The sequence below is a fragment of the Bombus pyrosoma genome, linkage group LG17 (genome assembly GCF_014825855.1).
Source record: "Bombus pyrosoma isolate SC7728 linkage group LG17, ASM1482585v1, whole genome shotgun sequence".
In the NCBI taxonomy this organism is placed as follows: Eukaryota; Metazoa; Arthropoda; class Insecta; order Hymenoptera; family Apidae; genus Bombus; species Bombus pyrosoma.
Genome location: NC_057786.1, coordinates 4,929,078 through 4,942,186, shown reverse-complemented (window position 1 = coordinate 4,942,186; position 13,109 = coordinate 4,929,078). Strand labels below are relative to the sequence as shown.

The 13,109-nt window shown below is 38.8% G+C and overlaps 1 protein-coding gene across 3 annotated transcripts; it reads left to right on the top strand.

The window, feature by feature from the left end:
• Nucleotides 1-658: 658 nt before the first annotated feature.
• On the top strand, nucleotides 659-3,065 carry LOC122577002. 3 transcript variants are annotated; one of them, XM_043748019.1, is made up of 5 exons: nucleotides 659-762; nucleotides 1,165-1,292; nucleotides 1,943-1,999; nucleotides 2,692-2,763; nucleotides 2,924-3,065. In XM_043748019.1, exons 1-4 carry the CDS (start codon nucleotides 738-740, stop codon nucleotides 2,752-2,754), a joined length of 273 nt encoding a protein of 90 aa, XP_043603954.1. In that variant the 5' UTR covers nucleotides 659-737; the 3' UTR covers nucleotides 2,755-2,763; nucleotides 2,924-3,065. The 3 variants fall into 3 exon arrangements, with proteins under 3 accessions (XP_043603954.1, XP_043603953.1, XP_043603952.1); XM_043748018.1 differs by having other exon boundaries at nucleotides 1,165-1,310; XM_043748017.1 differs by having other exon boundaries at nucleotides 1,165-1,337.
• Nucleotides 3,066-13,109: the final 10,044 nt, after the last annotated feature.

Sequence of the window (13,109 nt, the reverse complement as noted above, 5' to 3'; positions counted from 1 at the left end):
TCATTCGCCCTACGCAATGTACCATAATCGCGGAAATAGCGCCTTGCGTGTCATCACTGCGCCTGGAGACATACCGAACCGTACAACAAAATGGCGTCTCGAGATGTAATCTTCGCAAGCCGCAATTTTGTCGGGAACTTTCCTTTAGAAAATTACTCCCATTCGAACTTCTTCCATGTTATTTACCCATGTGTTTAAGATAACACCACTCTCCCATTCATAAACTATGTTTACATAATAAACGCGTTCCAACTATCCCTGAATATCATGATAACTCAGACAGTATTCGGAAGATAATTGACGTTAACATGATATTATCACCAAATCATTCATAAACAACTTTATACGCTTAGCACATTACTAATAATAACTAAAAAGAGAGGTAGGAAAATAACATGAATAAATAAATAGCATTAGTTACAATTAACTATGCAACTTCTCATATGGTTTTTGATTCATAGTAGTACGAGTCCTCCTCCATATATATCACTCAGTGCTCGATTACCAAGCTATCCTGATTACCCTTAGCCACCAGATTGCCCGCCACATACCGTATATCCATCTACTGTTGCGTGTCCATAATTTATACCTGCAGGTGGCACCACTCATTCATGCATCGGCACACAGGCTGATATTAACTCTATAACCTTGCCCTAAGGAAGAGGCTCCCATACCAAAATGGCGACCGCCTGATAGACCCGTGCGTGTCTCTTCACATCAACCGATCGTTGGCTCCCATGATACGAAATCCTGCAGTGCCAAGTGAGTACTACCACATCCTACCATCCACATCCAAAATCCTCGAAGTTCATCGGTCAACCGGAGTTCAGATACCATTCAAGCTGTCATCAACCGTGTCGAAACCATACAAAGCTAATGCTAGTGTACTTTTGCACCATCATGTGTAACAACAATCTTTATTATATTATGTACTCCTTACAGTCAGATACAGTTATATTCTCAAAGTCAATATTAACTACTGTTGTGTTGTCCAGAAGTAATAATCATTTTTATTCGGTAAAACGAAATAGCGACTAGAGTAAAAATAAACGACTAGCATAGAACAAAATAAAAAAATAACATAAGATAAACATAATAAAATACTCTTAGTGTTATCCATCTGCATACAGCAACTTATTAATAAGTTTTATTCTATCTTGGCAGCATTTGGCTCAACGGTGGAACTCACTACGAGTCGACTCTATCTCGAATTCAAGTTCTGGAGAGCAGGCCACTTATCAGAACATGGCGCTGAGTGCCAGTCACCATATGCATCGCTTCTTTCGAGCCGAGCAAGTGCACTATATGTGGTATTGCAAAATGGTTATGCAAATTACGCAAGTGTCATCAGTTTTAGATCACTAGCAGTTATTCATTTACTCTACCATCGCTCGCGTACCTACAAAACTCGTATAGTGTTTGTTGGCTACACATTCATCACCTATGTTTTAATGCATCACTGTAAATCCTGCATGTGTATTAATCAAACAAGTGCATTCACTACAATTGCTTACCGTTACTGGCTTACGCGAATCGCAATTCATTGGATCTTAGCATGGCTACACAACTCCACGAATATTATTACGTGTAAACCTTCTCAATCTTCTATAACCTCCGCTAGAAGCATTATTAAATCCACTTAATTTATTAGCTTGAGACAAGAATGACAGTCCCCTACTTGAACAGAACCGTACTCTTCAACCTTGTCAAGGCTCCAGCAACAATATGGTATCTGTCATCTTATGAGATCGTACTATTATTAAAAATTTTACAAGTTTGTCAACAACTTAAACATTAATATTAGTTATTCGACTTATTACTTGTGCTTTAACTAGTAAAAACTATACACCCATGTGCAACCGTTAATTAAATTCAATTTATATTATTTAATTTAATTAATTAATTAATTAAATTTAATTTAATTTATTTCATTTAATTTTAGAAAGAGCATCGCAGACCTTTCGATAATTACCTAATCATGTTTATTCAGCCTAGCAAGGTGAGTCAATGTTTATATATAACTAATTCACTCTTCATTACAAATTCTCAAATCATACTAATGTTATACATAACAATTATATTAATTTTTTGGGAGGGTGTTGGAAGCCCTATCAATACTAATGATTCATCCTCTTTCACCTTGACAAAATAAGTTTGCTAAAAAAAATAACCATTTTTTTATTCCCTATTCTCTAGTTCTACTTATATATCTCTATTCAACTATTAGCGTTTATTATTTACATAACACCTACAACAGCAACAACTTATTTTTATAATAAATATTATTATAAATTTTAACATTTATTAAATATAACATCTAATTATTCAATTTTTTATATTTTCCGCTTGACATTGAATACCTATGAGCCATTGTTGCTCCGCTCATCAATATCTCTTTTTTTTATATTTCTATTGCTATTTTCCGTTTTTAATTCCGAAATACATAAATTATGGCCGATGAGTCATTCTATTTTTATTCAGTTTATCCTATTTTTATTTATTCGGTTTATCTTCTTTGTTTCAAACTTTACCTCCTTTGTTCTATACTTAACAGTTATGTTAAATTTATTATTTAATAACATTAATCTTAATTTAGTTTTAATTACCTTCCTATATATTTGTAATTTGTAGTAATATAATCTATCTACCCATATACAACAGTTAATTTAATTCGTTTTATTTCCTATTTAGGACGAAACAGCAAATGATTATCTAGACCTAAATTTCTGGTTCTCTATAATTTTGGCAAGCTAATCTATTAAAGTAAGTAACCAATTTATTTTCTAATCTACGTTGTGATCAATTTGTTGTGTTCCCTTTAATCTTACCATAATTTTACTTTACTTTAACTGCAACTTCTTTTCAAAAACCATCGATTTGTTATCTTTATTTTGTTTATATTATTTATTTTATTTTATTTTAGGTCTGAAGCACCGATTCCATCCAACCTTTTACACCAAGTTTTTTTTCGCGAGGAGGGGAAAATGCGTTACATATACCTACTAACCCGTGTCACCGGGACTCAGCAGATGGTGTCGCCATACCCACTAAAAACCGCTCCTCTTCCTACTCTACATGTTAGCACAAAATCTCGTCGCACCGCAAAGATAAGCATTACTTCGGCGAGACTCGAGGCGTAAGCACTCTGAGGTGGAGATATAGTTGTGGTGATAGTGCACTACTGCCAGTGTAGAGGCCGAGATAGATTCTGCTGCGGCTGTAGATGTCGCTCCTGGGCTACTACTGCTTTTCTTCTTATTTAACAATCGCGGAAGGAAAATCGGACTACGGTCGCCGGGATTTGAACCCGGGTCCCGAACGTTCGTAATCTCAGGCGCTAACCACTGCACTCCCGTCGTCCGACACTAGTTGGTGTCGTCCGGTGGTATTTGCTGTCGAATGCCACCACAACTCCATATTACGGCAAAACTCCCGTACTACTCTTCACTGGACGTTCCTCATAGTAGGGTTATCATTTCTCCCTCTTATCTGTTCCAGTAAAATCTCCTGAGCTTGTCTGTACCTCATCGCAGTCCCACAAAAATTTTAAAACAGCCTCCAAATATTATCGTCGTCTGTGACTAACGTGATGATGTTATTGAGAGTGACAATGTTGCGCTGGACTGCCCATCTGGGGCACCAAAGTAGTACGTGTTCGGCATCGTCCGGGCCTACATTACAGTCCCAGCACTTGCTGTCCGCTTCTTTATTTATTCTAACTCTATAGCTGTTGAAGATCCCATACTCAGTCAAGATCTGCATGGTGAAATGGTCGATATGTTCCTCTTCAGGAAGGTGGCAGCCACCTCCATACGCAGCGTCCACCATCAGCCTCCTCGTCCAGTTATTGATGTTATAACTGAACCATTCCGTTCTCCACTCCTCCACAGGTGCCTCTTCATACAGCTGAAGCTGATTTAAGAACACCTCCGGATCCTCGAATTCTAGTCGAACTACTTTCTTGACCTCGCACATTCTCCCACGCCACAGCGCCCTTATATGAATGGGCATGGTCCCCGTCAGCACGCCCAGCGCCGCATATGAAACTGTCCTCTAGGTCGTCGAGGTACTTGTCAAGGCACTTCTCTGAACCTTCAGAGTTCACACACTATCTTGGCCTTGCTGAGCGCATCCATCCATACTGGGGAGACGTATAGCATGACCGTCTCCCATACCTGGTGTTGAAGGTCACTGCCTTTAAAAAAACTCTACATCTGGTCTTTTTAGCTTTCTAAAGCATTGAAGCCATCGACAGCGCATAGACAAAAGACTGCGACGAAGGCAGGCCATAAACAGTCGAAAGGCGACGTTGGCTTCAGGGTTTTTCAGTTACAGAGTAACACTGCTAGCGTGCGGATCTGGACCAGCTCATATTATTATTTCAATCTTTGTATCTTTTTCACTTCCGTATTTCAAATATATTTTTCTACCTTATAATTTATCCACGCGTCTCTCTCATTATACATCTAATAACCTCAACACCTGGTAATACAGTTTCCTGCAGGCGTCAGAGGGGTCGTTCACATTCGGCAGGAGCTCTCTGATGGCCTCTCAATAGCATCCGCTCTAGCATAAACTAGCTGAATGTGGCCAACAAAATTTATTTTAGAGTCCAACACCACGTCTAGGTATTTAACCCTTTTGCGTGTGATAAGCGTCTTCCCTGCCTAAGTTATATTAAAATTTCTGGGAACTCTCATTCTCGTTAATAGTATTACTTCGGCTTTTCCCTTGCTATCTAAAGACCCCAATTTTCATATCAATTAATAATTGTCTTCATGTGGAGGTTCAGAGTGTCCTCCACACTTTCCTTTCAATTCAGACCCACCATGATGGCAATGTAGTCCGCAAATGCAATGGCTCTCAAATTAACATAATTATCGAATCTAGCCAACAGGCCATCCCAGATTAAGTGCCACAGTAGCGGGCATGATAAGTCCACATGAACGGTCCACTCGGGTTGTCGAAACCTACGAAACGATCCTTTAAATAGTTCGCGAGAACCGTCGTCAATTTGACTCCTACGCCTCGCCTTCTTCAAAATTACCCCCCCCCCCGCAAGGTATTAAACGCATTTTTTACATCGATGCACATCATAACGCAGACTAGGTCCTTCTTTTTGCAAAGACGAGGAAAACCTGGGATCTTTTCCAGGTTTGCTCAGTAAGATCAACCCCTACTCCGGGGGTCCCACCGCCATTATTTTCTGTTTCCCCCTCATTCGAAACGCTTATGCCCTCAATTAAAAAGAGATTTCCGATGATGTTCACTGCCTGCTCTCTCCCAAGGTTTACATTCGGCTTACTCCTTCTAAGCCAGGACATGACCCTTTTATAAGGCAAGCCCCACGGATCACGATCGAGGGTAGCAGTAAAGCCCTTCCAAGCCAGCCTCATACTCGAGAAGATAGCTAGCTTAAGCTCTTTCTTGCTCTTGCTATAGTCAGCTCCCATCTGTTCGGCACACTCCTTATTCCTATGCCTCGATCTCTGCGCTAGCCTTCTCTTCTTAAGGGTCTCCGCGGAGCCGCGCAATCTCGTTGTTCCACCAATAATTTTGGGGGAAAAACTTTCTTGAGCGAAACCTTGCAAGTTTCCTCAATGATCCTCTGCAGGGCATCCTCTTGATTCACCGTTTCGCCTAACTGAGCTCCCAATAACTTATCCTTTCTATCGTCAAGATTTTTTATAAACGTCTCAGGCGCAATGTCTTTGATCGAGTACTTAAAACGGCTCCTATTCCTAGGCATAACCAAACCTTTGAACTCATGCAGTACATAATTGTGATACGAGGCGCTATAGTCTCCCAGGACCGCAGAACGCTTATGCCTCTTAAAGAGTTTGCCACTCTCATATCTAAGAAGCTCCTCCACTAGGTACTAACCTCTCTGAAACGTGGAGCCCATACCGATCTCAATAGGAGCAAGGTGGTTCCTATCCAGAACCTCCGACAGCATTCTTCCCCTTCTGTCAGTCTTGGTGCCATCCATGCCATAGATTTAGCATTGAAGTCTCCTGCGATGATCACTTCTTTCTACCTCCCCGCAGCTGCCCCAATGGATATGTCAAGCCTCTCCACGTACTTGTCAAAGATATTTAGTCCGACATTGGACAAGCAGTAGCCACTCACGCAGTACGCTTCCCCTATTTTGATCCCAACATGCCCCTCCCCTTCGGTCAACGTATCTTCGCTGGGGTGAAGGCCATTGAATCTTGTTACCCAGATAGACGCATCCCCCTTCGTGTCATTATAGAAGAGAAGTTGCCGATTCGGCTCCGAAATAATCACCACGTCGACCCGACGCTTCCAGGCAAGCTGCTGCATCAGGTCCTGCGCAAGCTTACTCCTATTAAGATTTATTTGTAAAATTTTCAGGGTGCCCGCCCTTTAAATGTCCCTTTTTGGATTAACTTCTTATACGTAGGGCGCGCTAACGACCCCATAACGTGATTAGTCCGTACCTCGGACCCCTTGCTACACAGCGTACACTTAGAAGCGTTACCGTAGTTTGTGATCGTGTGACCCATCGCGCCACATTTACGGCATTGCTCTTTGCCAGGACTAATCGTACACTTATTTGCTATGTGTCCAATCTCATGGCACCTGTAGCATCTAATCACCTTAGGTAGGACTCACATTGTGGCTATACTTGGTTCTAATTTTTCTGCTCCCCTCCTTGCCTGAAATATAAGAAGCCGTCCCACGGTGCCGCCCTTGACGACTTAACCTCAACCACGCTGGCATCCTTGATTACCAGCCCACTGACTATGTCCTGCTTCAGGTCCTTCATACTCTCATGCGTGTCAATATCCTTGATCTCCACTGATATGCTACTCCGGCGGAGGGAAACAAAGACCCTGTCCCCTGTTACCGCCTTTATCTTGAGGGCAACGTTGCGCCCTTTGACCCCCGCTATCAGTACTACGAGGATATCCCCGCTCCTCGTTCGTCTCGAGATGTTGGTGTGTGAGGACGTGCTTCGGTTCGCTCTCGGAAAAATAGAGTTATTTGAATCCATTTGAAGAATTATGTGTGTGCAATTAGTTAAAACAAGTAATTTAAGTTATTATATAGTGACTGAGACAGTATGACACAAGGAATTAACTGTAAAGTACATATAAACTTGTAATAACTATCGTGGTTTAGTATGGTTGTTATATGTACGAATGTGTTAATGATTGGTAAAAACCTATATTTGTAGTAAAGTGAAAGTATTGTGTATATACTGTGTATTATAACATTGACGATTTTATTACGTAGTTATAATGAATTAAGTATGCGAAACCGATTAAGTTTAAAAAGGAGGTTAGAACTGTCCCATATATGAAATGATGTTATTTAGCCGGCTACAGTAACAGCAAGAGTGAAGATAGTAAAAAAATTTATTTAACGATGGTTCATTAATTGAAGCTATAAGAAATAACGTCCAATTAATTGGGCGTAGAGGAGTGAAGGCTGTAGAGTCAACAGTGATGCTCGTAGCACGTTGAGCATATATGAGTAATTTCAATATATATGTCGGGTTCACATTATGATTAGGGTTGGGGTTAGGGGCGTGAAACGAATCTTCGATGTGATTGGACATTGTTGTTATGCAATATAGAAGATATTGACTAGTGCAAATATGATTATTACAGATTTCAACAAGTAATTAGATACTTGAGACGCTAATGACAATGATCCTAGGTTCAATAACGAATCCGCGGTCAACGGGATAACAAAATGCGCTTTCTTCCAAAGTCCAAGTAGTACTCAACTTCCTTGTCTACGGTACAAGTGTTACTCAACTAACTCTTTGTTAAAACATAGAAAATCCACCGAGCGTAAAGACACTATGTAACTTGCTAATGCGACCTCGCGAGAGAATGACTCTCCGTCACGATGATGCTGCAGAGGAAAACTACGATAGGGTGTGTCTAAGGACACGAGATCAACGGATTCGTGGAGAGACACCTTCGTTCGGAAAGTGAGGGAAATTGACGTTACTGTTAATTGGTCAATTTCCATATCGGTGGTTAGAAAAGGATGCTTTCCATTGAGGGAAAGTTGCTAACGGGAAGCGCCGTTCCTGAGAAAGTAGGTTTCCCCTATCTTCCCGTAGTTGAGACAAAGACAGTCTATCTGTTTGAAGGACTTTAGTTGACTAAATCTTAAGATTTATAACGGGTCCTCAGACTAGCTCAATATGTACTGTGGAGAGTAGGGTCTGCCTGTGGCGAACCACGGTATACAAACCGTTGGAATGTTTACTGTCGCGTGCCGCTACAACTATTTCTTTTAAGGAGAGCTATACAATTACTCCAACTCTATCTTAGGTAAAAACGTTCATCCCTTGACGACGGCTACATTCGGCGACTGGTTGTCGTCTCGAGTCCAAGCTCCGGTGTCCTTTCATCTCCGACATATACATCTTTTTACCAGTATGAAAATTACACGTTTGACATTACAATTTAATTGAAATTTTATACATTTTATATTGTGATTGAATTTTTATTTGATTTAATTGTGATATTTTCATTGAAATCGAAATTTTTAACATTTATTTAGTATTTCAGTTAGAATTTTAATTCAGGAAAAGAATGAATTTCTATATGAAAATTAAAAAGACTTAGAATTTCAATTTAGTTCGAAAGCTTCAGCATTAAATATTTCTATGTTCCGTCCTTTGCTTAATTTGACTTTAACTAAGACCAAATAATTACAATATACAATATACAATGTTCGTAAATGCTTGAAAATGCTATATAATAGTTAAATCTTTATAAAATTGTAATATTTTTTAGACAATTTGAATTCATTATATTGTACATCATACATTGTAGTCATTTCTAATTAAGTTACTTTTGCAATGTTATATTTATTTTACGTATATTCTTATAACTCTCCATGTTACGGCGCGTAATATGGTCCGTGCGCCTTCTGAATCTTTATACTACATACTGATCTACTATATACTATATACTATAAACTGAATCTTCTAACGTAATCTAAATAACTTGAAGGAATCTCTAATCCTGTAAGTGTTTTCGGTTTATGGATGATCCTTCGAACAATCCTTAGGTATATTGTGAGCTATTACAAATTACGGAGAAAGTGGGTAGTTGCCTAACGGGAAAAGCAGATTTTTTCCATGAACAATGTCACCTACGAGTCACGTTGGTAGGAGGCTTCCTCCTCCTATCTACATTAATTAACGTTGGCTGTAACCAATGGGCATCGCGTTACCCTCATTTTCCTAACGAGAAGTGTGAACAACGAATCCGCGTTAGTCGTTCAAAAAGCACACCCGCAACGAGCTTTCCTCCTGTGGCGGCACTCGACAGTAAAAATTCCACCACTCGAAACTAACTAGTGTCGGACGACGGCGGCACAGTGGTTAGCGCCGTAGCTTACGAACGTTGGGGACACGGGTTCGAATCCCGTCGGCCGAAGTCCGATTTTTCTTCGACGACATTTAAATAAGAAGAAAATATCACGGACATAAGAAAGAAGGTGGAGAAAAAGAAAAAAAAGTGTGTTTCGTCCAGAGCTTACTAGTGGACTCATCAGTAAGGTTTATCTAGCAGGCTCATGTCTTAGACACAATGAAGTTAACGAAGAGGCCGAAAGATGGTAATTTGCCTCTTCGACACTGTATCTAAAGTTGGAAGATTCTTCTACCACTCTCTCTCTTGCGACGTGTCCCTGTAAGCGGGTTCCCCTACTCCTGATCTTCCTGCCAGATTGAAAGATCAGGAGGGCAGAGATACAGTTGCCTTAAACTCTAATAAATTTGTACATTAAGTTAGGCCGAGATCTTTCCGTGCGCGCTTCTATCATCTACGCACGGTGTAATATAGGACACCTTGTGAGTGTCACTATATTTTCTCACAGCTATTGGATTTTTTGAGCATTTTTACTGTTCTCTTCCAGGGTCGCCCGAGGGACCTAAGTATGTCGCGAAAAAATCCTCCGTTTCCTTTCACTCAATCAATTCTATCTTCTTTTGCCCATCGCTGGTTTCACAAACATCTGTTGAAAACGTAATTAAACGCAACAATTTGTGAAAGCAGGAGGGAGAGATTATAAATGAGCAGTGTTTCGTCCGAGATCTGCTAGCATAAGGACTCATCAGTAAGACTCTTATACCTAGCAGACCTTTACCTTAGACACTGGAATAGGAAAATTTATGTTGGAAGTTATATTTATAGAAACAAACAGTCAATGTGACCACTAGTGAGAAAGCATCGGTAGCCCTATGTTGATGTCGATGGCCCTCTGGTGACAAGTGTAAGAGTTATAAATAGATTGTACATTTATAGGAAATTTAAAAGTGTAGAAATACACAGACTGCATAGAATAATGTGCAAAGATATCGAAAATATTGAAAGTAACGTTTCTGTTATATTGTTAAGGAATAACGTAATAAATGAGTTGTTGTACTTAATTGTATTGAATGACAGAAATATCTATATAAGTTCAATTTCCATAATTGTGTTTCTGTAATAGTGTTAAATAAAGCTACGAATTTATATAAACATCCGCGGTCTAATCATAATAGAGAATTTAATATAAACAAAATTAGAGGAATATGAAACAGATAATCGGGCGTTAGTGATTCCTGTTTACATGTCGTTAACGCGATATGTTTCGAAGGAAAAGACAAAAGAAAGAAATACCCGCGGTAATGTTTCTGGCCCGATGTTTTCTTTGTTTTCCATATTGTTCACTTACGCAACATCGTGATGAATCGAACTGTTGATTCTCAGTGACCGGTAACAGGAATTACATGCTGGATGCTAGAGGGCCTCTATTTGCGCGTTCAATTTCTCTCGTTAGACTTCTTCGCGGTAATTATACAGATTCACGATCCAACGATTATTGAAAAAATATTGGATGAACGAAATGTTGATGGAAGCTGTTACGATTGGCAAGTCGTAGACCTCTGTTACAGATGTTTCTTACATTTTAAACGTTTTTTGATTCAACAGAATTATGTAATTGTAACAGATTGATTATGTAAAATAAAGTTTCTGATGGTACTGTGAAACTTTACTTGTATATTTCATTTTAATTTTATTGTACTTTAACTTTGTTGCATTTTGTTGCACTTACTTTATGGCAGAATATTTCGATCAGTACTTTGTATTTCAGTTGATACCGTTATTTCCCGATGCAAATACAATAAAGGATATTACGGTGTTCCTAGCACGCCTTCCTTTATTTGAAATCTCTGGCTTAACTTGTACTGTTTATTCCTCTTAATAGCAACTGCCAGTTCCTCTCTTTCCAGTTACATCCTTTAATACCAGGTATTCTTGTGGTACAAACTAAACATGAAAGAGAGTCATGCCTTATTGCTTGAACATCGTCCAATTTAATTTTATTTAAATATTGTTTAATACAAGTATAAGCAGCACTTTTTAAAATATAAATATTCTTTTCCTTAGTCCTTTCAGGGAATAAAAATAAGAAAGTTAATATGACTCCTTTTAGAGAATATTCATTGTAATGTGTAGTGGACGTAATATAATGGCCTCATGTTTATACAACATTGACGATGAAACTACACGCTACAATCGTAAATTGTTTATTTTGTGTGAGTTGCATTCACAAACAAGGTGAACTCGTAGAATAAGGTTTTGCTCGGTATTCCCGTTAAAGCTGATACTTACTTAGCAGTAAGGGATTACACGAGCAGGGGACAGCAGATAAAGGGGTTGAGACGGGAAACTTGATAATCAGAAGTTTGCCTGTCATGACTTCTGATAGAACTACAGTCAATTCTTTCCTTGTATTTTTCCGCGCACATGCTAATCTCCTCCTTTACTATTGTTCCAAGAATTTTAGCTTGTATTGTCGCTATTTTGTGTATATGGCTCATTGCTGCTATTTTATGATCGTTTTGTACATTTTTAATTTATTTTCTATGCTTAATTTGGATTTTCGACTTATATACAATGTTTGCATGTTTTATATGGTTGTGAGATTAATTTCATTTAAAAGAAAATAGAGTAACAGGTAACAGATAGAACAACATTGGAAAGTTTTGCACTTAATCACTAAGTAGATGAATATTATTTTGTAAATTTCGATATATACACACAAGCAATATTCATCCCGGTATATCTGTACCATATTAGAATCAAATTTTTTGACGCTTCAAATTCTCAACAATTTTTGGTGCATAGAACAGACTAGGATTAAAGTCTGTCAACTGAAAAACCAAATATCAACACAAAACCAATCAAAGTTCCTTCAGTGCAAATATTGCTTCGTCAATACAATCACTTTTCTTTTAATAGGCTGCAATGTAACTGTAAAATTGATCGATCAATGTACAGTAACAAAATTTGTGTATGTAATCTTCGTAAAATTGCTTTGCCGCTTTAGAATCTGTGTCTTCTTCCTATTTAGTTCTTATGTATTTTTGTAAAGTGATAGAAAACTGGTCAGAATAACTAGTATCTGCTGTTTTCTACTCGCGATTGCTAAAAAACAAACAACTATTTTTGATAATATTAATGCTTATAAAACCTGATACATATTAAACGATAGTATCTTGGTCTAAATTTATCTTAAATTTTAAAAGGTATGAATTTGCATGGAAGTCCACAATCTAATAACGACTATTGTCAAGTATGTTGGCATTTCCAATTTCCAAAGAAATTGGATTGTACGACTCAGAGCCTGATAGGCCTGATTTAAGTCCTTCAAGCGTGAAGACATATCTTAATGTGGAAGCGTTAGGATGTCCTCATTGTTCCACGGTCTGGTCTTTTGCGAGCAAATCGGACTCGCAGACAGGCGGATAAACGCGAAGTACAAGCAAACAAAGGAGATCCTCCGGTCTGTTGTCTACGGTCGAGCAAAGGCAAAAGATGGTCAGCTCCATGATAGACATGAAGTAAATCTTGTGTAGATAGCCGACAGATGATTTGCGATAATAAGACGGAAATGCTGGATCGTTTGTCCCTTCCGTTTTCCAGCGAGACTTTTGTGGATTAATATTTGTGGATTAATTATTTGTTTATCGTCCTATTTGTTCATTAAATACGCGAATTACAAGGTTTCAGTCTCGCGAAAAGTTGTTCTATCGTGCCTCTTGTCGTTCTTGAAGGGCGGCTCGT

Bases quoted from the DNA above. Each gene is read 5' to 3' on its own strand.
- LOC122577002 (XM_043748017.1), top strand. From the start codon at position 738: ATGATACGAAATCCTGCAGTGCCAA. The intron at 763-1,164 runs GTGAGTACTACC...CTATCTTGGCAG, and splicing joins ACGAAATCCTGCAGTGCCAA to CATTTGGCTCAACGGTGGAA. The intron at 1,338-1,942 runs GCAAGTGTCATC...ATTTAATTTTAG, and splicing joins AAAATGGTTATGCAAATTAC to AAAGAGCATCGCAGACCTTT.